The following is a 23,373-nucleotide window of genomic DNA, read 5'->3' on the forward strand; positions in this document are numbered from 1 at the left end:
TCCTTAGATGCTGAGAAGGCTTTCGATCGGGTTGAATGGAATTATTTATTTAAGACCTTAGAAGTATTTAATTTTGGACCAGATTTTATTCAATGGATTAAATTACTTTATTTATCTCCTTCTGTTCGGGTTCTTACTAATTTTCAAAATTCCAAACCATTTAATCTTCACTGCGGAACTAGACAAGGCTGTCCATTGAGTCCTTTGCTTTTTGATCTAGTTTTACAACACCTTGTCATTGCTTTTCAAGAATCTAATGATATTTGTGGTATTTTAAGAAGAGGTATCACCCGCAAAATCTCGCTTTACGCTGATGATATATTGCTTTTTATCTCTAATGTTGAGACCTTGTTACCTTGTGTACTTTCTTTTCTCTCCCATTTTAGCCCATTTTCAGGATATAAATTGAACCTACATAAGAGTGAATTATTTCCTTTATATAATTTGGTATCAATTAATACTAATCTCCCTTTTAAAATTGTAAGGAATCAATTTACTTATTTGGGTCAAACAGTCACTAAGAATTACAAACACCTGTTTAAAGAAAACTTCCTTACTTTATTGAACCATGTAAAAAAGTTATCATTAAATTGGTTGTCTCTTTCAATATCGTTGGTTTGACGAATTAATTCTATTAAAATGAATATTCTACCTAAATTTATATATCTTTTTCAGGCTTTACCTGTTTTTATTTCTAAATCCTTTCTTGACTCTCTTGAATATATTTTATCTTCCTATATATGGAAAAATAAACATCCTCGTTTAAATAAAGTTCATCTTCAAAAACCTAAAAAGTCTGGAGGTTTAGCCTTACCTAATTTTAGGTTTTATTACTGGGCAGTTAATATACAATATCTTATGTTTTGGCTATATTATATTAATCATGTAGACTGTCCGGTACGGGTTTCTTTAGAAGCTAACTCTGTTAATAACTTTTCTATTATTTCTCTTCTTGGATCTTCACTTCCTTTATTTGTAAGTAAACTAACTGATAATTTAATAGTTAAACATACTCTGAGGATCTGGATACAATTTAGAAAACATTTTGGTTTATTGAGATTTTCCCTTTCTAGTCCCATTTATTCCAATTTTTTCAAACCCTCCATGTCTGATTTAGTTTTTAAAGAATGGGACAGGTTGGGTATTAAATGTTTTTGGGATCTGTTTGTTGGAGGAAATCTTTTCTCATTTGAGCAATTGTCAGCTAAATATAGCTTACCCAAAACTCACTTTTTTAGATATCTACAAATCAGAGACTTTCTAAGATCTCAATTATGCACATTTCCTATAAGCTCAGACAAGAACTTACTAGACATAATTTTTAATTTGACACCTTTTCATAATGTTCAATATCTAATATTTATGGTATGTTACTGGAAATGAGGAATGTTTCTTCAGACAAAATTAAGAATCTCTAGGAACAAGACTTACAGACATCAATATCTGAGGAGACTTGGAATGAAATTTTTAAACTGGTTAATACTTCATCGCTATATGCTCACCATTCTCTCATACAATTTAAGGTGGTACATAGAGTCCATATGACTAAAGATAAGCTATCTCGTTTTTATTCAGATATATCTTCCTACTGTGACAGATGTAATAATTGAGAAGTTTCATCAATTCATATGCTTTGGACTTGTCCGTGTCTTGAAAAATATCGGAAGCAAGTTTTTCAAACCTTGTCTTTACTTTTCAAAGTCAATTTTAAGCCTAATCCTTTGACGGCCCTATTTGGTATTGTTGTAGGACAAGATATCAAGCTGATGACATCTGATTTACATATTTTGGCCTTTAGCTCTCTTATAGCTAGGAGGGCGCTTTTGTTTAAGTGGAAAGATATTTTTCCTCCTACTCATGGTCAATGGTTATGTGACATTATGTCATGCTTAGATTTAGAGAAGATTCGTTGTTCAATTTCTGAAAATTTCTAAACATTGTGGGGACCCTTTCTGAATTATTTTCAAAACATTCAAAACCCTCAATTCGTTGTTTAAATTCAGATGTTGGCTATTATTATTTTTTTATTATACGAGAAGGTATTTTACCTTTTTCCTCTGTAATAAACAGCTTCGCTCTTGGTAGGGGTTAGACTCCTTTTTTGTAATAAATTAGTATATTTCAATATAATTATTGACTAATTTACATGAATACGGGGTATGAGATTGTTATTTTGAATAGATATAATGTAATCGGTAATTTAAAAAAATCTTTTTTTGACCTTTTATATACACTTTCTTGTACTCTGTATTCCTCGATGTAGAAACTAATAAAAATATTGAAAAGAGACTCTGGTGAGGACTGCATATGCAGGAAAACATTCCAATAGATCCACATCCGGGGATAATGGAAGTTAAGTTTGAATCTTGAAGAAACGGAGTGAGTTCTCATACCTGCTGGGCGTTTGCTGGATAATTCAAGTTGCACTGCGACAGCGTAGAGTTCTGCTTCTCAGAGACAGGACAGTAAAGTGGATCCACTGGAATGTAAATGGCATTTTAGAGATCTGTGCATCCACCTGCAACTCTACCACTGCCTTCCTGGTGTTCACCGATCAGGCAGGGAAGCGCTGACCTCTGTAACTCCAGGCTGATGTACTCCCACAATGAGCAGCATCAGACCCAGACACACCATACTGTGACTTGACACCACATCTTCCTGACCCCAAGAAAAACTGTGAATGCCTCACCCAAGCCTACGCCCACTGGCACCCAAAGGAACTTATACCCATGGTTGGCATTGTACTTGTAATGTTGTCACAAGCCACACTAACGAGGAAATGTTAGTATGGGCCTCATTGTTGGTTTGGGAGGGACAATTTGTCAACATCTCCACAGCCACAAAACCAGTTAAATGTGTAAGTGATCAGCCCTCTCAGGTTGGAGGAGCAACACCTCATATTCTGTCTGGTTAGCCTCCAACCTGACAGCATAAAGATTAAATTCTCAAACTTCCAGTAATTTCTCACCCTCCACCTTCTCTCTTTTTCCGTTCCCCACTCTGGCTCTCTTCTTATCCCTTCTCTTCTCCTCAGCAACCTATCATCTCCCTCTGATGTCCCTCCTCCTTCCCTTTCTCCCTCAGTTCACTCTCCTCTCCTATAAGCTTTCCTCTTCTTCGTCCCGTTTTACTCTCTCCACCTCTCACCTCCCAGCTTCTTACTTCATACCCCTCCCCGTCCCACCTTCATTCTCCCTCACCTGACTTTACCAATCACCCGTCAGCTTGTCCCCTTCCCTTTTCCATCTTCTTATTCTGGCTTCTTCACACTTCCTCTCCAGTCCCGATGAAGGGTCTCAGCCCAAAATGACGACTGTTTGTTTCTCTTATTAGATGCTACCTGACCGACGAGTTCCTCCAACATTTTCTGTGTGAGACAGCAGGACCCATGTTTGATTTAAAGTTGTTTCAATGGGCTGGTGTGAGACCATTCAGCACCAAGTGACAAGGTGCTGAATTTAATTATCTTCTTTATACGTTAAATAATCTTGTTCACACTCCCCCATCTCCACAATCCCATTCTCTGCTCACTCATCACCTTCCCACCACTCACAGGGACCAGCCTAACCTGTTCCTCCTGCGACTGACCTGAGGACTGGAGCCAGTGGTATGAACATCTGGGGTGAGCTGCCCGTGTCTGAGATCAGTCTCTGGATTGGGGCTCTGGGGTCATGAGGAATTCCTCATCAGAGGGCTGCAGATCTTTGGAATTCAGTGAGCCGTGGTTTCTCAAAACACTATGGGGTGTCAGGGAGGGGTAGCACCTCCGGTGGGGAACACGTCACATCCTTTTCAAGGTGGTTCATCCACCCTTGGTCCCCACCTGGCACTCAGCTCTCACCTGTGGCTCCCCGTAGCTGTTTGCATGCGACTGTGGCAACACCCCGGGCAACGGCTTTGACAAGCCGGCTAAACCAGGTGAGGGTAGCCAACGGGTCTCAAACCCTCGGTGAGATAGGAAGTTGTCTATCCCAGCATGTGAAGACAGGCTCCAGCGGATTGAGCAGACGAGACCAATGGAAGATCGACTGGCCAAGAAAGCAGTCTCTGCAAGCGTCGTGGAATATGTAGAGCAGGACAAGACACAGAAGATGTCCTGGTCATCCACTGCACCTAGTCTTATCTCCAGCCGTCTCAACTCTTGTCTTGCCACTGGATCCAGATGGGAATTGGGAAGAGAGAGTGAGGCTGACGCTGCGCAACTCTCCCTCACTTAAATCCAAATCAAGTGCCATCATAAGCCGGCTGATGGCGTAGTGGCATCAGCGCTGGACTTCGGGGCAAGAGGTCCTGAGTTCGAATCCGGCCGGCTCCACTGCATGTTCTCCATACATGCTGGGTTGAGCGTCAAACTCGACCTCGTAACCAGTACTAATGGTGTCGAGGTCTTCATCGATGATGGTGGATGAACCTTATGTAAATTCAAGGCTGATGTGGAGTTTAGGGTGGGTGGTGGTGAAGGGTGTAGGGAGATCAACATAACCCTCTTGTGGAGGAATGGTCTCTAGGACTGGGGGATTTGGCAGAATTGTGGGGAGAGCATGAGAAAAAAAACACAATGAGTCTGTCTTCTTTGTATTAACTGACAATAGGTCATGTCATCGATGAGGAACCGATTGCATGGGTGCTAATTGTCTGAGAGACAACAACGGCTTGTTTGGTACTCTGATCAATGAGAAACTGATTGTATAGGTGCTACTATTGTACAAATTGTGGAAATAGTGTGTCCGGCTGACCACATGTAATTAGATTTACTGTATAAATTTGAATTGTAACCTCGTGTTGACGGAGACATGCGGAAAGGTTCCCCATGAATTCACGAATTAAGGCAGTGACCATTGCTGAATTCTGACTCAGAACAAGACATGCTTTGGAAGAAAGGGCCTGACAGCTCTGATTAAAAGACGGCATTGAAATGAAGGCAATTAAAGGACGGTATTAAAATGAAGGCAATTAAAGGACGGTATTACAACGAAAGCAATTAAAGGATGGTATTACAACGAAGGCAACTGAAACCTTAGGATTAGAACCTAGACCCGTTGGCCAATGGAAAAAGGAAAGAGAATTATATGGAGGATACGACTTTATGTCTTTGAGTGTACGTCTCTGTTTGTCTTAAGTGTTTATGTCCTTTGTAGAGAACAATTAACAGGCAGGTAAAATGGGTAACAGGAATGGCAAGCCCCAGAAAGGGAAGTGGAAAAACAATTCTGGATCAACACCGCCCACTTGGACCCAGCCTGCTGATCCCCTAACGACAGCACCCACGAACAGGAACACCCGAAAGAAGATAGAAACAATATAGGAAGACGGAGCAGCTCTTAGGGGACCAGTTTGTTCCCCCGGGTGGCCGGCGGACAAGGTTTCCTTGGAAACGTGAGATAGCAGGTATTCTAACTTCTTCCAGGGATCTCTCTGGGTGGAATGGTGGGGATTGGTTTTATTGCAGACCCTTTGGTCTAAAAGAAGATTCAGTATTCCAGATTCACTCTCCAACACACCCCAAACTGACACAGCCCCAGACTCACTCCCCACTATCTCCAACACATTGCACTGACCCAGACTCACTATCCCCAACCCACTGACCTAGTTCCAGAATCACTCCCTGTAGTCCCCGACACACCCCACCGTCCTCTACACACCCCAAACTGACCCAAGCTCACACCCCGCCGTCCACCTCACACTCAGCTGTTCCCCAGTCTCAGCCTCCACCCCCACTGTCCCCTACACACCCCACACTGACCCAACCTCAGCCTCACACCCCACCATCCCCTACACACCCCACACTGACCCAACCTCAGCCTCACACCCCACCATCCCCTACACACTCCAGACTGACCCAACCTCAGCCTCACACCCCACCATCCCCTACACACCCCACACTGATCCAACCTCAGCCTCACACCCCACCATCCCCTACACACTCCAGACTGACCCAACCTCAGCCTCACACCCCACCGTCCCCTACACACCCCACACTGACCCAACCTCAGCCTCACACCCCACCATCCCCTACACACTCCAGACTGACCCAACCTCAGCCTCACACCCCACCATCCCCTACACACTCCACACTGATCCAACCTCAGCCTCACACCCCACCATCCCCTACACACTCCAGACTGACCCAACCTCAGCCTCACACCCCACCATCCCCTACACACTCCAGACTGACCCAACCTCAGCCTCACACCCCACCGTCCCCTACACACCCCACACTGACCCAACCTCAGCCTCACACCCCACCATCCCCTACACACTCCAGACTGACCCAACCTCAGCCTCACACCCCACCATCCCCTACACACTCCACACTGATCCAACCTCAGCCTCACACCCCACCATCCCCTACACACTCCACACTGACCCAACCTCAGCCTCACACCCCACCATCCCCTACACACTCCAGACTGACCCAACCTCAGCCTCACACCCCACCGTCCCCATACACACCCCACACTGACCCAACCTCAGCCTCACACCCCACCATCCCCTACACACTCCAGACTGACCCAACCTCAGCCTCACACCCCACCATCCCCTACACACTCCACACTGATCCAACCTCAGCCTCACACCCCACCATCCCCTACACACTCCAGACTGACCCAACCTCAGCCTCACACCCCACCATCCCCTACACACTCCAGACTGACCCAACCTCAGCCTCACACCCCACCGTTCCCTACACACCCCACACTGACCCAACCTCAGCCTCACACCCCACCATCCCCTACACACTCCAGACTGACCCAACCTCAGCCTCACACCCCACCATCCCCTACACACTCCACACTGATCCAACCTCAGCCTCACACCCCACCATCCCCTACACACTCCAGACTGACCCAACCTCAGCCTCACACCCCACCATCCCCTACACACTCCAGACTGACCCAACCTCAGCCTCACACCCCACCGTCCCCATACACACCCCACACTGACCCAACCTCAGCCTCACACCCCACCATCCCCTACACACTCCAGACTGACCCAACCTCAGCCTCACACCCCACCATCCCCTACACACTCCACACTGATCCAACCTCAGCCTCACACCCCACCATCCCCTACACACTCCAGACTGACCCAACCTCAGCCTCACACCCCACCATCCCCTACACACTCCAGACTGACCCAACCTCAGCCTCACACCCCACCGTTCCCTACACACCCCACACTGACCCAACCTCAGCCTCACACCCCACCATCCCCTACACACTCCAGACTGACCCAACCTCAGCCTCACACCCCACCATCCCCTACACACTCCACACTGATCCAACCTCAGCCTCACACCCCACCATCCCCTACACACTCCAGACTGACCCAACCTCAGCCTCACACCCCACCATCCCCTACACACTCCAGACTGACCCAACCTCAGCCTCACACCCCACCGTCCCCTACACACCCCACACTGACCCAACCTCAGCCTCACACCCCACCATCCCCTACACACTCCAGACTGACCCAACCTCAGCCTCACACCCCACCATCCCCTACACACTCCACACTGATCCAACCTCAGCCTCACACCCCACCATCCCCTACACACTCCAGACTGACCCAACCTCAGCCTCACACCCCACCATCCCCTACACACTCCAGACTGACCCAACCTCAGCCTCACACCCCACCATCCCCTACACACTCCAGACTGACCCAACCTCAGCCTCACACCCCACCATCCCCTACACACTCCACACTGATCCAACCTCAGCCTCACACCCCACCATCCCCTACACACTCCAGACTGACCCAACCTCAGCCTCACACCCCACCGTCCCCTACACACCCCACACTGACCCAACCTCAGTCTCACACCCCTCCATCCCCTACACACACCACACTGATCCAACCTCAGCCTCACACCCCACCATCCCCTACACACTCCAGACTAACCCAGCCCCAGCCTCACTCCGCACCCCAAAGTGTCTCCTTGACAGTCAATGATACTCAGAAACTTGCAGAGACGCAAGATATTCTGTAGATGCTGGAAATCCAGAGCAACACATATACAACCCAGCAGCTTTGTCAGAGACTGTGTAGGGATAAATGGAGTTGATGATTCAAAGTTTAAAACTCTTCATTAACACTTTGAAACACAAATTCTTCTTCTTTGCACGGATTCTCCCTGACTTCTGTACTGTTTCTAGCATTGTTTGTTTTGATTCTCAGCTCTCAGTAATCACTCTATTTTCACCTGTACAGGCCAGCTGAGTGTCTCCCTGTTTCTGGTGATATCCCACTTTGCAGGTGCAGTAAAAAGACCCAAAGGAGTTGCGACAGGTCGTGTTCACTCCGCACGCACTTTTATCCTGGCATTCATCCACATCTGTTGTAGAGAGGAACAGAGGTACACATGTTACCAACACAGATGTAGTCATAGAGTCATAGAGGACTACAGGACAGCAACAGGCCTTGCTGCCCATCGAGTCTGTGCTGAACTGTTATTCTGCCTAGCCCCATTGACCTGCACCCAGAACATAGCCCTCCATACCCCTCCCATCTATGTATTTACTCAAATTACTGTTAAATGTTGAAATTGAACCCGCTTCCAATACTTCCACTGGCAACTCGTTCCACTCTCACTCCACCCTCTGAGTGAAGATGATGAAAATTACAATAGGTCTTGACTGGAAATTAAATAGTGTATGGAGTTCCACAGGAGCTTCACTCAGATCTTTGTTCCTCATACTCTACATCACATTTTATTAACCATTTCCTGAATGGATTTTCCTGGATCTAGCATCAGGGAGGCACAGAGCTGCATCTACTACAGATGCTCCTCCACAGGCCCAGCAGCCCGGGTCCAATCGTCATTCAAATTCCTCCACAGCAGCTGCAATTTAGGAAATAATTTGTCATTGGGACATTTCTCACTAAAATCAACAAATTGTCTCAAAAGGTCATCTGTAATATCCTCCTGGAATGACCCCCTGGATTCACGATAGGTGTTCAGTGGTCAAGGCCTGGTGTTTGGTGATCGGTGTGCCCTGGCATCGATGCTGATGATTGAGGTCTGATGGTCCAATCAGAAGTCCAGAAGTCAAGGCCCATTGGCTGGAGCCGGATCTGCAGATCTCCATGAGTCCACTGGGGAGGAAGAAACCTGGTGTCTGCAGTCCCAAGTCTGGTCCGCTCGAGGCCTGTCCTGGGATTAAAGGACTGTGTATGTGTGTTGGTGGGAGGGAGGAACTGGGCTTGTTTTTGCTGTTGTTGCTTTGTTACTTTTTGTGTTCTGTGTTGTTCTTCTGAGCATTGTGGGCCTGCTATGTTGGCACTGGAATATGTGGTGAAACTCGTGGGCTGCCCCTAACACAACCTCGGGTACGCTGGTTGTTAGCACAAATGACACATTTCACTCTCGGTTTTATCTACCATCGAGAATCTTGAAACCTGAATCTTGGGAATGGAAATATGGTGAGCTTGTTAAGTCTATTCTGCGTGATGAGAACCACTAATGTATAACTCTCAAATTCCCCTGAGCCTGGAAGTCATGCAATAAGAGCATTTTTGGCAAATACAAATCAAATCTGCAGAAAGTGCTTAGCAGATCAAGTTGCATCAGAGAACAGGAAGTATGAAGGGTGAGCACTCTTCAGTGTAGCTGCTTTCATCAGCGTTTTGATACTGAAGTCTAGGAGTATAGGCAACTTGGCTTTGCTGTTTCCTTCAGAATTGGCTTGTTCTACTTTATCAGTGTGCAGTTCTTCACACTTCATGACCTCTGACACAACTTGATCTGCTCAGCACTTTCTGCAGACTTGATTTGTATTTCACTCTGGAGGGTTTGCTCAAGAGCTGACTACTTGTATTGGTGCAGTTGATCTGGTAAAAATGCTCTGAAGTGCTGAGGGTGGGAATTGCCAGACTGTGTAATGGGGAAAGAATTCCAAATTCTTTCCAGATCAGGGAGATGAACATTGCAGATGATGGTGTTTTTCATCTGTTTGATGCTCTTTGCTGTGGTGATAGACTTCACAGGTTTATAAGGTTCAATTACAACAGAAAAAGGCGTTCATTGCTTGAGTTCCAGATCCTTTCATGGGGAATTTGTGAGTTACCACATTGGTGCTTCTCATCACACAGGCTTGTCTAAGCAAGGTCACCATATTTCTATCCTCGAGATTCAGGTTTCAAGATTCTTGATTATTTGTCAAGCGTACATAAAACTTTGGAAACAGGAAACCATGCAACACAACCTTTAGGACCACATCCAAAATGGTTGGCGGTTTTAGCTGCCGTGGTCATTACTACTCCAGTACGGCATCCCTAATTGAAGCCAATGGTGAGAGGGTTACATTTTGGGAGCATCATCCGTGATGAATGTGCGACTGTGTCTGTGTAAGGATTGGATAGCCTGTTTACTTGTGTTCAAGTCAGCGTTACACCAGTGTTATTTTCTGTGCAATTTAAAGTGTGTCATAATTAAGGTGATATAGATGCCACACAGATTTACGTTTCATGTGATTTGCTCACAGAGCTTGTGTAACGAGCAATCTTTCTGCTTATGTTAATAATGACACTTTAGTTAAAGCCTTGGGTCTTCTGAAAGCTCTGGGAAAAGTTACATTGAATGATCGACGTTTCAACAAATCATTTGGCAAATACTTTGTGCTAGTCCAGACCTGGAGTGATGTGACTGAACTCACTCTGCCTGATGTGATAGAAATACCAGGGGAACAGTGACAGGGCCAGTTCATGTGTTTAGAGTTGCTCAGGAAACAACTCCAGATGGTGCTGAGGGTGAAGATTTTCAGTTCAAGTTGCTCTCTTTTCTGAGGAATGAAGGGAAAACTCTGACTGATGTTAAAAATCTACTAACTCCTTCAGTTGTTGATCTAAGTTCTAAGCTGGTTTCTGCTATCGCATCACTGGTCGAGAAATGCCAAAGTGTACCTGCTGATATCCAAGGTTACCATAAACTGAGAATGTTCTCTGCAGTCAAGCGTAGTGAAGAAGGGTCAGGCTTGAGCTGAGCTGGATGAGTGGCAGTGCTCAGACAAGATAAAGACACAGAGACTGCTAGAGAGTTTAGAGGGTCCTGCTGCTGATTATGGTGAGGTTTCAAAAGGCAGAATATCCTTTTGCCACATCCGTTAGCTCTATGCAAGCTCTGAAAAACGCTTTGACACCACTGAAAGTTCAGCGGAACCCCTGGTGAGATTCAGATACACATTCCAAGAGGAAGGAGAGAAGCTCTCTGCTTCCCACCTGCAGCTGGATAAACTGCCGCATTGCTTGTGCCGCAAAGAACACTTTCAACTTTCTGAGATAAACTGCTTGAGGGTGGAGCAAGTTATGAAGGGCCCACTGTCACAAGTTATGGTTGCTCTACGTATTCCAATGACCCACAAGATGTGTGATCCACCATCTTTTGCTGAGTCACTAAGAAAATAGGATTGAGGAGTGAAATGTTTCCAAAGCCAAGTAATGTCTTCAGTTGTAGGCCCTGTTGCTAAAGTAACCATTGATACCACAGAAGTAGAACTTTTGAGAAATGACGTGAGAAACACTCAAGCTGATATGTCTCAATAGATGTCTGTTAATGTTGCAGATAAACATGACGTGTTCACTGGAAAGCCGAACCCACCTGTGAAAATCACAAAGCAGAGCAATGCTGCTGCATAGGGTGAAGGATAGGACTGGTATTCTCTGTTACAAATGTCGAGAAGATGGACATTTCAAATGAGATTGTGAGAGACAGGAAATCTTCAAATAGTAAACCAGCAGATAATCAAACAGAAAATGATGGGAAACAACAGAGGGACCCACTAAAGGAACAGTCTGACGTCCTGGAGCAAAAACGTTCCAATCAGTGTATCAACAGCAATACTAAGGTGCAAAACGTTATTCCTGAAGGCTTAGTGGGGCCAAGTTCTGATGTCTCCAGACATTCTGAAGGTATTTATGCTAGAGTCATACTTGACACAGGTTCTCAAGTTACTTTACTCTACAGATCCTTTTCAACAGGGATTTGATGCATTTACTGTTGGCTCCTGTCAGTACCCTTGGGGTTTCGGAGGCTTAGTGCTGATGATTACCCTCATGATGGTTATTTGTCGTCGACACTGGTGTATTCAAGAGCAGATATTGCAGTAGCTGAGACTATTGATACACTTGTGTTGGTTTGCCCGGATCCAGTTGTCAAAGGCAAAGTTACCATTCTTGTGGGAACAAACACTTCCACTGCGAGAAGGCAGATGGGAGCATGTAAAGAGAGAAAGGGAGAGAACTTTCTGAGAACTTCGTCTATTCTCCCTGCATTCAGAGCTGCCTTTGAGAATGTGCAAGTTTCTCCTGTGCAGGGTGATGAGAATAAAGAGGAACTGTGTGGTATACTCAGTCTAAACCAGACACTCTACCTTCTGGAGGAGTTAGAGTGACTGGAATACCCAGATTCTCAGGACAGCCCAGTACCCCAGCCATTTTTGTGGATGCTCCTGACGATCAGGAAGAAAATCCACTTTTGCCTGCAGGAGTGCTGGTGAGACCCCTAACTGTAGAAATCTTTGGGTGTCTATTCTAACAGAAGAACAGTGATTGTCAGGAACACGTCAGGAGGAGGTGTCAGGAGTTTCTAGTTTCCCAGTAAAGAAAAAGGAAGAGAAAGAGTCTCCTCTGTTAGGGAAGTTGACATTGAAGTCAGTCAACTTTGATGACTCACCAATACCAGAGGAATGGAAAAAGAGAATAACTTATAAGATATTGGAACACAAAGACATCTTTTCTACTGACAATTTTGCTGTTGGTTGTTCCACGAGTACTCACCACACTATCATAGTGACAGAAGACACACCTTTCCATTCATCACCAGCGGAGATTGAATTCACAGTGACAGCTAATTCATTACGAGCCTACAGTGAGGCAGTTTCAGTTACAAGGTCTATCTCTAAAGGCTGATTTATACTTGTGCGTTCTAGCTTACGCCGCAGCCTATGGAAATGGGCTACGCCGTTGTGAACATTTATACTTATGTGTTGGTGTGTCTGCGTCGCTCTGCAATTCACCGCCAAAATGCTAGTTGGCAGTGGGGTTTCTATGCCACTATGTTGAGTTTCTTCGTGTTGAAACTCAACACGAAGAAACTCAAACTTCAAACAATGGTGACTGAAACTGAAGGAGGGTGAATTTTCTGTGCTTGTCCGGCCACTGAGAGACATGGACGAGGAAATGCATTTCAAATATTTTCAGATGTCGGCAGGTAGATTTGATGATTTGGTTCATCGTCTCCAACCATTTATTTCACATCAGTGTGCGCACAGTATACTCAGAGACTGGCAATCATCATTCAAGTTTTAGCTTCAGGTGGAAGTCAACAGGCTGTAGCAGCTAGCTACAAACTGGCGTCAAGCACAGGGTCCTCCATAACTTCGGAGGTCTGTAAAGCTTTATGGAAAGCATTGCAGCCAGAGTTCCTTCCCTGCCCTTCAGTCGCCCAATGGGAAGCTATTGCAGCGTAGGAGGAAATGCGATGCTACCAAGCGGACCAATCACAGTTGTTGCCATCTGCGACGCCGCGACGCATAGTTAAATTTTGGGAGATGTGCGCGTTAGGCTACGACGTAGGGTTCGCAGCTACGCCGTACCTACGGCATACATTTGACGCACAAGTATAGGCACCCTTAAGTTTCAAATGAGGGCCGTGAGAAATCAGCTGTGGGGAAATTATTCATCTGCCCCCGGCCTTGTCTAGGTAGGCAAGAAATGGATCCCAGATAGCTGAAAATTTTATAATTGAATTGGTTCTGAAGAACCTAAGTCTCTCCATCTGTATGACTGAGATCGTGTCAGCCATCCATCTCCGGAAGGAAGGGGGAGAGGGTGATTTCCATTCCCTCAAGTTAAGTCTTTTGGCGACAGTCATCCCCAGCATCAGAGACTGTTGTAGGGATGCATAAAGTAGATTGTGGACAGCCAAAGATGGCTAGACGAACTTCCAAAGGGAAGGATCTTTTATAGGCCTTTGAGTACCAGTCAAATATTTTGGACCAAAATCCGGTCAGTGACGGGCAAAACCAAATGGTGTGTGACAACGTGCCCTCCGTCCCTTGACATCTGTCACACAGTGAGACAGAAGGGTAAATCCTGTGCAGCCTGAGTTTAGAACAGTGAAGACGGTGGACAACTTTGAACTGGATCAGCTGGTGTCAGCCGTTAATAGAGCAAGCCTGTACCATGACAAACTCTTGTCCCAGGCAGCTTCAGATAGTTCAATGCCCAATTCCTCTCTCCAGGCCTCCCTGATCTTCACAGTAGAGGCTGTAATACAACTATCGAACAAACGTACAAACTTAGAAATGAGATGCTTGGAGTCAGGGGGGTTCTTTAAGATATCAAAAAATATATGCTTCCCTGGAAGGATTTCAAAATCACAAATCTTAGATTGGACGTAGTGTCTAATTTGTAAGTAACGAAAAAAGTGCCAATGAGGCAGCTCAAATTTCTCTTTCAGCAGACTAAATGTTGCAAACTGTCCCTCTATGTACAGGTCTTTGATAGAAACCAGACCCTTCTCCCTCCAAGCATGGTAGGTTTTATCTGACCCTGAGGGTAGAAAGGAGTGATTGAAACAGGTTGGTGTTTGTACAGAGGTCTCTGGTAAATTCAGAACGCTCCTAATCTGATTTACAATTCTGATGGAATTTTTCAAAACAAAAAAACTTAAACTTTTTAAAATCCCAGGCTTTTCTAACTTAGAGAGCAGCATGGCTGGCAAGGAGGAATTGACAACAGAGTTAGACTCCATATATAGCCACAAGGGGGCCCCAGGGACTGAGTTATCTGGAGCCCCCTGTTGCCAAAACATTAGAGCCCTAACATTGACAGCCCAATAGTAATGTCTGAATACAGGTAATCCCAGCCATCCTTCAGACTTGGGCTTTTGCAAATGGATTTTTGAAGTCCTGTGATTCTCATAATTCCAGATGTAAGACAAAATTATGGAGTCCAACTCTTTAAAGAAGGCTGATGTAAGAAAAATGGTGAGATTGTGACAAAGATAGAGAAACCTAGGAAGGGAAACCATTTTAATTGAATTTATACGACCAATCATGGACAGAGGTAGGGTTTTCCAACTTTCTATATTCTGCTTAAGTTTTGAAATGAACTCTGTGAAACTTAATTTAAATATTAATTTAGGATCTTTGGATATTGCCAAACCAAGATAAGTAAAGTGATCTTTAACTACTTTAAACGGGACACTTTCCAAAAAACCCAGCGTGTAGACGTCGGAGAGGGGCATGAAGTCACCTTTTGTCTTATTGATTGAGTATCTCGATAGTCTGCCAAAAGAAGTGATTAAATCTAGAAGAAGGGGGACTGATTTTTCTGGGTTTTGTAGGTACAGTATCATATTGTCGGCATAGAAACTATTAAGTGTTTCAATACCTCCCACTTTCAAACCCACAATATTTGGGTGAGTTCTTACTTTTAGGGCGAGGGGCTCTACCGTGGCAGCTGGCCGGGTCTGTTTCCTCTTTACCTTTCTTTAGAATAAGGGAAGTATTGGCCTCGTACAATGTTTTAGGCAAGGCTTTTCCCTCTTAGAGCAAGATATCATTCTGAGGAGAAGTGGGGCAAGGATATCCCAAAATTTCTTATAAAATCTGCAGCCAAATCCATCTGGCCCAGCTGCCTTACCAGACAGAAATGACTTAATGGTAGAAGTTACTTCTTGCAATGTGAAGTCAGAATCTGTGTCCTCCCTAGCAGCGTCACTAAGTTTCGGCATTACAAGAGAGTCAAAGAAGTCATTCAAATCAGATTGAGTGGCATCGCATTAAGAAGTGTAGAGTTCACTGTAAAATTCTTTAAAACAGTCATTTACCTCCTTGGGTTTGGTTAACAGGGTGCCCGCCCTGGATCTAATGCAGTGGATTGACCTTGAGGCCGGAGCGCCCCTAAAGCTGCCCTGCCAGGAGCCCCCCAGGCTTGTCCCCCCATTTCGAAATGCTTTTGTCTTAATTTACCCAAGATGCAATTGTACTCATATTTAAGCTTCATTATCTTATTGTAGTCTTCAGAGGATTTTGAGGCCTGGTATGTCGCTTCGAGAGTTGGGAAAGTATTCTCAATCTCTAATAATCGCCCCTCTCTCTCCCTCTTAGCAGCAGATTCATATGAAATTAAGTACCCATGAAATACAACTTTTAATGTCTCCTAGAGTGTGGAATCTGACACCTCGCCATTATCATTAATTTCTATAAAATCTTTTAAACTGATGGAGATGTTTTCTATAAATTTCTTATCAGTGAGTAAGGAAGGGTTAAAACGCCAGGAATAGATTTGTTTAGGAAGAGAGAGATTTAGGGACATTGTCTAGGGGCTATGGTCAGAGGTTAATATATTATGATATTTTGTATTGGTAACGCGAGAAATTAAATGAGAATCAACCAAAAAATAGTCTATTCTACTATAGAATTTGTGAACATGAGAATAATAAGAATAGTCCTTGTCGGTGGGATGTTGAACTCGCCAGATATCTACTAAATTCCAAGATTTAATCAAATTGTTTAGGACCTGCACTGACACGATATTTGAGGGCGGGCGGGAGGACAATCCATCTAAATATGGATCTAGATAGCAACTCAAATCACCGTCGATTATTATATTTGAATTACTGGCATCCGGAAGTAAATCAAAAACTTCCCTAAAAAAACTTGGCTCATCTGTGTTTGGACCGTAAATATTAAGGAAGGTTAGTGGAAACGAATTAGTGGTACCAGAGGCCATGATATACCTGCCAAGAGGATCCGTGGTCATGGAAGTGAGTTGAAATCGAATATTTTTCCTAAAAAGGATAGCCACACCACGGGCATGTGAAGTAACTGGTGACTGGGAAACCTGCGATATCCAGCTAGACCTCAATCTGCGTTGCTCAGTTACTTTGATATGGGTTTCCTGTAGAAAAATCACGTCTGCAGATAGAGATTTGAGATGTCTAAAAACTCTGTCCCTCTTAATAACATGACCAAGCCCCCTAAACATTCCACGAGACTATTGTAATAGCTTTTCCCCCCAGCTGCGTTCTACCGCGAGACCCCTGCATATGAGAATAAAAAAGAGATTATTACAGTTGAGCACAAACATAGCAAACAATGCAAAATAACTGGCAGCCTCATGAGAACACAACATACAAAAAAAAACATGTCTGAGCCGTAAACAAGAACAGCACACACCCTAAACCACCCCACTTCGTGTCTCCCTGAACCGGACACATAGTTCCCCATTTCCATCCAAAAAGGAGCTGCTGGGCAGGTAACTAACATTACACAATTATCACAAGCCCCCTCTCCGAGAAAATTTTTAACGCAAACTATACAATACAAATGGTATTAGGGCTGGGGAGAGTTATCCAATGTCTGCACCTGAAGCTGGGCATTCATGACACCAACTCAAAATTAACCATTGTAATAACAGACATATTCAAAACATTCTCTGCAATTAAATATCAGTGCGGTATACAGCGTTGTAAAACTACATTTAGCAAGCAGGTCACTCCCCTTATCCCAACATATAAACTGGCACAAGTATAAGCTGAATAAACAGTGTCAGTATATCTACTCCCCTTTGCGTGCATTATTCCTTTCCATGAATTGTGCTGCTTCCTTCGGGTCGTCATAGACTATACGCGCTCCTCCGTCCTGATGATAAATATAGAGCCTAGCCGGGTACTGCAGGGCGTTCTTGATTCCTCCATCATGCAGAGTTTGCAGTACATCCCAAAAGGCACGACGTTGAGTCATCACCTCACTGGTATAGTCCGGGAAGATCAAGACCTTGTTTCCCTTATACTCCATGGGTCGTAGTTTGCCATGGCACAAGATCAGCTCTTTCACTTGAAAATGGTGAATGCGTGCCAAGATGGTGCGTGGCTTGGCACCGGTGGCTGGATTCAGCTGAAGAGAGCGATGTGCACGGTCAACGTTAACCGGGTGCGGGAAATGCTCTTCCCCAAGCAACTTGGGAATCAGTCTGGAAACAAATTCATTGGGATTACCATCCTCCTCACCCTCTTGAATCCCTACAATCTTAAAGTTATGTCTCCGGGAACAAGCCTCTAAGCCAAGCACTTTAGCTTGGAGCTGGCTGTTTTGTCTCATTGGCTCTGAGTATTTAGCTTCAAGCTCTTGCACGCATGCTTGGAGGTCACTAGCGGTTAGTTCTTGATTAGCCACACGGGCTTGTAGATCAGCCTATGAGGCCACAAGCGTCTGGAACTTGGTCTCAAAAACATCAAAGCGGTCGTTAATGCCGCGCAGAAATGACTGAGATCTCCTGACCTAAGTTTAGTCCGGCGGTATCTCAGACGCGGAGAAGTTATTTACAGGCCTGTTGTTAGCATTAGCACTAGCTCCGGTAGTTTGGCAGTCGGCGGTCTTGGCTTTGTTTGCCTTCAGCATTGTCAAACTTTTCCATACACTTAGTTTAGATAAAGAGAGTAAACGCACACTGTTGGCCCATGAATAAATAAAATAAGGTATAGTAGTAATTTTATCGAGGCCTCAGAGAGGAGCACTGAGCAAACGCGTCTAATCCATAAGCATGTGCACTGGCGCCACCCCCTCCCCCATTTCCATCTTTAATGTCTTTATTTTTCCCTTTCAGGGTTTTTTTGAAGACCCTGCCCTGCATCCCTGACTTCGGATCTTTGCGGGAATGGGACCTTTTCTCAGGGTTTCAGCATGCCAAGATTTTGGCCTGAGAATCTGGCTCGAAATCGGAAGCTTAAGATCTCAGGGCTCTGGAGACGGGCAGATCGAGGGTCGGTTTCACAGCAGGAGACCCGTGTGTCGTCGGGGGAGTCGGAATATCTGCTGTGGGCCCGAAGACCCGGGATCTGTGCGAACTTCAGGCACAGAGCTCGAAAAAAGTGATGTAATGGACTTTTAACATCATAAACCAGTGGGCTGTTGTTATGTCTCCCCGCTCGCTGGGGGTAAAAATGGAGACGCCTCCTTCTCCCTTACCTGTGGTATGTTGAATGCCGGATGAAATGTGAAGTTTGTGGGGTAACTGCAAGTCTGTGTCTTTGCTATTGCTTTGCTCATGATGAGTGCTCGGTGGCAGTTCTGATACTTGCTTTATTTTTGCTAGTGGGAGGGAGGGGGGGATTGTTGCTCGCTGCGCTTACGCGTATGAGGAAGAGGAGCTCGGGGGGGGATTTTGGGGTTCTTATGTTTATCTGTCGTTCATTCTTTGGGGCACTTCTCTGTTTTTGTGAATGTTTGCGAAGAAAAAGCATTTCAGGATGTATATTATGTACATCTCTCTGAAATTAAATTGGACGTTTGAATTTTTAAATATATATTTCTTATCATAATTTATTGTATATTTTATGTATTGCACTGTACTGCTGCTGCAGAACAAGACATTTCACGACGGATGTCAGTGACAATACACAGGAATCTGATTCTGATGGAGTCGTGCATTAATGACTGGGTGTTACTGGGGTGGATAGCTGGCAGTGGGGAGGTGTACTGGATGCCCATAGCTCTACTCATCTTTAATGTGGCCCTGAACCCGGATTGGGGTTGAAAACATCTCAGTCCCAATAGATTTCCCAGCCCCTCCACTGAATGGGCTCAGAGAGTGACATGTTGGTCCATGTGGGAATCTGGGATGCAGGATTGTAGTAGTAATGACCACGGGAGCTAAAACTGTCAATCAGATTGGACTCAGTCCTCAAAGTTGTATTGCATGATTTCCTGTGTCCAAAGGACCTGTCTGGTCAATAAATTCTGTCCCTGTATCTAAAAGTATCTGGAAATAACGATAAAACAAAGAAAGCACCAACATTTACCAACCACGTGATTTACACAATGCAGACCCTATGAGTTAATACTTTAATTCCAAGAATACCTTCAACACAATCCTGGAATATTGATGACACCCACACAGCCTTGTGATTAATTCTCACTTTCATGGTGATATAAAGTCCGTACCTTCACAAAACCTTCCTGCAGTGAGGCTGGCTGTCACTGGAGATGCCTGAAACCCTGCAATGCAGTTCCACAGGTAGGAACCCGATGTGTTGTAACAAGTTGTGAGAGGGTGATACGGAGAGGCTTTGCACTCCTTGGTATCTTTTACTCGTCTCTCACTTTGTTGTGGACATAGGCGCGGTTGTAGGAATTCACATGGGCCAAGCTACACTTGAACTTTGGTGGGACACATGGAGGAGTCCTTGCTTCAATCCTGTCCAGACCATCTCCCTCAGCCTTTCTTCAGTCCATCAATGATTGCATTGATGCTGCTTCCTACAATCATACAGAACTGAGAAACATTATCATTTTTGATGCCAAGCTCCAAGCTCCTCTCATCTTTGCGTGGTCCATCGCTGACTATTCCCCTCCACATCCCCATGGATTACTCAGACCCTCACTGAACCTGCTCTGAGAGGGTGCCATTAGACTGTGTGAGAGTTTGGGAACCAAGTTTGCAATAGTAATCACCATGCCAGCTAGAGTTGCCTCCTCCAGTCACACCTGACCCTAGACAATTCAGTATTTTGTTTCTCGTTCCTAAAGAAACATGACTGGTCAATGAATTTATTTCACAAACTCTGAAATATAGAATCATAATACAGCAGAGAAAAAGACCCTTTGGCCCATCTCATCCATGCCAACTACAATCAACTATTCCCATTTGCTTGTCAGTCCCTTTTGCCTTCCCATTTAAACAAATCATCAGATTTATCAAAGGAAACAACAGAAAAACCAAGGATAACTTCCCTACCTCCCACAATGACTCCCTTGTGCAATTTACACAGGACAGAGCCCATTAAATTCTTCTTTAGTTGTGGGACTCTGCAGGAGAATTGTAGACAACTGATATCCTCAATCAGTTGGGATTTATTGTCCATTTCCATGTTGAGACAAAGTCCTTACCTTCACAAACTTTCCCTGCTGTGAGGTTGGTGGTCGCAGGTAATGCCCGAAACCCTGTGTTGCAGTTGCACTGGTAGGATCCCATCACGTTGATGCAAGTTGCATGTTTGTGACAAGGTGAGGATTTGCATTCATCGATATCTGTGTGAACAGAGAAAATCTCTCTCAACAGTAAACATGGATTGCTCCCTTTCATACCTGGGCTCTGTGGGTCGGCATGGAGTAACTCAGCACTGTGTTGGTTAATCCAGAGAAGACCACTGCTGGAACAGAGGATTGAGTGACTATTCTTGGGAAGGGGCCTTATGGTTTGAGAAAGAAAATCAGGTGAATGGAGTTAAAGAAGAGCAGAATTGACTTGAGGAACCAAACAGCTGGTCACCTGTTAGAAGCCGGGGTGGTAACTACCCTGCTCTCCATTCTATGGGACTGTCGATAACAGTGTGGAAGGTCGGCAGCAACCCTGCCTTCTGTACTGCAGCTGCTTTTCATTGGACAGGAGCAGGGAGGAAAGAGGACTCTCAGTGCTCCATTCATCTTTAATATGACTGTGGCAAGACCAGGTTTAGTCACATTTAAATTTCAGTTCATTGCCCACTCCCTCCCTGAATCTGCATTGGAAGTACAGCATTGGAAATACTCAGCAGGTCAGGCAACATCTGTGGGTGAGAAACAGAATGCTGGGAGATTCCAGAACCATCCCTGGTTTCAGATTTCCAGCATACTCTACTCTGCATCCTGCATTTTATTTTATTTTCTCTCTAACTGCGGTCATTCATCCACTACCTGGATGCATTATGTCTCCTTTAACAACTTGGTCTCACCACTCTATCAGGGACACACTCTTTTGTCTCATTTTCTCATTTTTCTAGTTTCTCCATCCACAGATGCTGTTGGATCCTCTGAGCCTCCCCACTTCCTCATCTGGGATCTCCAACTTCACAATTTGCAGTATTTAAGCCATAAGACATAGGCCCATTGAGTCTGCTCCATCATGGCCGATTTCCCTCTCAACCCCATTATCCTGCCTCTCCCTGTAGCCTTAGATGCACTTCCTAATCTATCAACTATCAACTTGCACTTTAAATACACCTAATGACTTGGCCTCCATGGCCATCTGAGGCAATGAATTCCTCTGATTCACCACCCTCTGCTGAAGAAATTCAAGTGAGTACAGGCCTAGAACCATCAGACGTTCCTCATACATTAACTGTGTCATTCCCAGGATCATTCTTGTAAACCCTCTCCATTGCCAGAACTTCTTTTCTTGGATATGGCATACTGTCCCAAGTAACTAAAGGGAATCTTGGCAACGTTCACAATTAGTTTTTGTTCTTTCAGAGTTCTCCCAAACAGGGCCAGTTAATCAGAGTGTTGTGAATGATGTTTATGTCATGCTATGTGCCTGTGATGATGCTACGGTAAGACCAAAAGACATAGGAGCAGAATTAGGCTATTCGGCCCATCGGGTAAGTTTTACATTGCACTAGTGCATACGTACGTATATTTGTGAATATTACAATACACTGAACTTTGATTTTGAGGTTGATCGTCCTGAAGATTGGCAATTTGATCTTTATTCTATTTCACGGTTATTTATGGTAATTACCTTCACAGCTCCTCCTTCCATTGGAGCCAGCCTTCTCAGTCGACTGAAAACCTGTGCTGCAAATACAGTTGAAAGACCCATCTGTGTTCTGACAAGTTGCTTCATGGGCACACGGAGTGGAAGTACATTCATCGATATCTGTGCAGACGGAGAAACACTTCAGGGATCTTTCGACTACACATTAGGGTCCCTTCACCCTTCAATACTCTCTTGGGTCCTACTATTCATGGTATATATCTAACCTTTGAGATCTCCACCGTCACACTTATCAGAGTTAAATTTCATCTACCACTACCCTGCCAAGACTTCCGTGCAAACTCCTTACAGATGGCACTGGAAATGAGCTCCAATCTCTGACACTTTGAACTGTAATAGTGTCGCACTAACCGCCTCTCTACTGTACTGCCTCATAGAGTCAAAGAAAAGTACAGCACAGAAAAAGGCCCCCTCATGTTTCCCTTAAACTTTTCACCTTTCACCCTTACCCCATAATCTTTAGTTGTGGTCCCACCCATCCTCAGTGGAAAAAGCCTGTTTGCATTTGCCCTATCTATAACCCTCAAAATTGTGTTCAATTCACAGTCTCTAACACATTCGGAACTAATAGTTCAGTCTTGAATTTTATTCTTGATTTCATAGTTACTTAAATTCCTCACCTTCACAGTCCTGTTTGATTTCATTGTACCCTTGCTTGCATGGACACTTGTAAGAACCAGCTGTGTTCCAACACATTTTGCGAGGTCCACATATAGTAACATTTTCACATTCATTGATATCTGTGTAAAGAGGAAAAATTCTTTACAATTGTAAACATTTTGCTGTCCATTACAAGTGGATTCTACTGTAGTTGATGGAAATTATAAAATA

General features: G+C 44.7%; 1 protein-coding gene across 4 annotated transcripts in view; it reads right to left on the reverse strand.

The window, feature by feature from the left end:
• The window catches only part of LOC134339237 (adhesion G protein-coupled receptor E2-like), a 98,525-nt gene that overhangs the window by 68,608 nt on the left and 6,544 nt on the right, over nt 1-23,373 (reverse strand). For all 4 annotated transcript variants that reach the window (XM_063035575.1, XM_063035576.1, XM_063035578.1 and 1 more), the window contains exons 3-7: nt 23,163-23,282; nt 22,507-22,644; nt 20,898-21,038; nt 8,207-8,338; nt 2,394-2,479 (exon numbers count right to left, since the gene is read on the reverse strand). In XM_063035575.1, coding sequence (XP_062891645.1) covers nt 2,394-2,479; nt 8,207-8,338; nt 20,898-21,038; nt 22,507-22,644; nt 23,163-23,282 — 617 coding nt within the window. The remainder of the gene's footprint in view (nt 1-2,393; nt 2,480-8,206; nt 8,339-20,897; nt 21,039-22,506; nt 22,645-23,162; nt 23,283-23,373) is intronic.

The sequence above is a fragment of the Mobula hypostoma genome, chromosome 29 (assembly GCF_963921235.1).
Source record: "Mobula hypostoma chromosome 29, sMobHyp1.1, whole genome shotgun sequence".
In the NCBI taxonomy this organism is placed as follows: Eukaryota; Metazoa; Chordata; class Chondrichthyes; order Myliobatiformes; family Myliobatidae; genus Mobula; species Mobula hypostoma.